This window comes from Clarias gariepinus, chromosome 9 (assembly GCF_024256425.1).
Source record: "Clarias gariepinus isolate MV-2021 ecotype Netherlands chromosome 9, CGAR_prim_01v2, whole genome shotgun sequence".
NCBI lineage: Eukaryota > Metazoa > Chordata > Actinopteri > Siluriformes > Clariidae > Clarias > Clarias gariepinus.
The window spans coordinates 32,020,009-32,021,138 of record NC_071108.1 but is presented as its reverse complement, the minus strand read 5'-3'; the positions used below and the strand labels follow the sequence as shown (position 1 = coordinate 32,021,138).

The 1,130-nt window shown below is 48.7% G+C and overlaps 1 protein-coding gene across 1 annotated transcript; it reads right to left on the bottom strand.

Moving 5' to 3' along the window:
• On the bottom strand, positions 1-1,130 carry LOC128529653 (uncharacterized). Its single transcript, XM_053503116.1, has 2 exons — positions 581-1,130; positions 1-379 (listed from the first exon to the last, which is right to left on the bottom strand). The coding sequence occupies exons 1-2, from the start codon at positions 829-831 to the stop codon at positions 1-3; spliced, it is 630 nt and encodes a 209-aa protein (XP_053359091.1). The 5' UTR covers positions 832-1,130.

Here is a 1,130-nt window from a genome sequence, read left to right as displayed (position 1 = left end):
TTATTTGTCATCACCAGAATTCTCATCGTGCCCAAGTGCCCGAATCAACTGCGTCGTAAAAGAGGTGTCATCAGGCGTGCTGGGAGTGCTTGTCTGGACAGGTGTGATGGCCTGTAGGAACGCCTGACAGATTAGAGATGCCCCAGCATCAGATGATGTTACTGGGGTGGAGAGCTGCCTGGGTGATGAAGCAGGTCGCTGCAACGATGAAGGCTCTACAGGAAGCTGGAAGGACGGAGGAGGACCTGCAGGTGCCTGGAAGGTCATGGAAGCTGCTGGCTGGAACGACGAGGAAGCTGCCAGCTGGTACGCCCACAGAGGGCCAAGAGTCGGCTGGTAGGTCCAAGGAGCGCGTGGAGGCCCAAGCTGTCTCTGGCGACTGATAAACAAAACAATAATAATGCTCCTTTCACATCTCCTGAAACATCAGATACTGTATAAGACAAAATGAAGGGAAGAAGTTCTCCAGTATACATTTTTGAACTTCTATAATTCTGTTGGAACCATTGTCTAGGCACGTAATGTCACTGGCACATCAGACAACAGAGGAATAAACACTAGAGCATAAAGACATACTTACTTCACTAAGAGCAGCTGCACTGGGCGATGATGAACACTGGACAGTGGCTGTCTTCTTATTAGTGGACCTTTTCGAGACTGTGCTAGACCCAGCTTCAGAATCTCCATCCTCCTTGTCACTGTCATTGGCAGATGAAGAAACTGCGACATCAGCGGACCGACTACTAGCCGTACTGGACCACTAGCCACCCTCTTCATGAAATTCTGGATATGGCCCAAATTCTCCAGTATCCACTTGTCTCGGTCTGTCATTGGCTGCGCTCCTGACCCAGACCCAGAAGCTTCTTGGTAAGTTTTCCAGCCCTATCACTCATAGACTTCACCCAAGTAGTCAACTGGTCAGCTGTGATGCCCAACTGTTGTGCCTTGTCTAAAACTACTCTGCTTCTCTGATCTCTATTTTAGTATGCAGCCATTCTAAAATTATACAGGAATTCATTTTCCCTGTACCAGTCATCTACTTCCTGTTCCTGTTCAGGCTGTAATATAAGTGCAGGAGCCCTGGTCTTCTTGGTTGCTTCTGGAGCAGATGTGTCTGAAGCTGGTTCTGA

Excerpts from the sequence above, each read along its gene's own strand:
- LOC128529653 (XM_053503116.1), bottom strand. The coding sequence starts at position 831 with ATGACAGACCGAGACAAGTGGATACTGGAGAATTTGGGCCATATCCAG. Across the intron at positions 380-580 it reads GTGCAGCTGCTCTTAGTGAA|TCGCCAGAGACAGCTTGGGC; the intron begins GTAAGTATGTCT and ends TTTGTTTATCAG.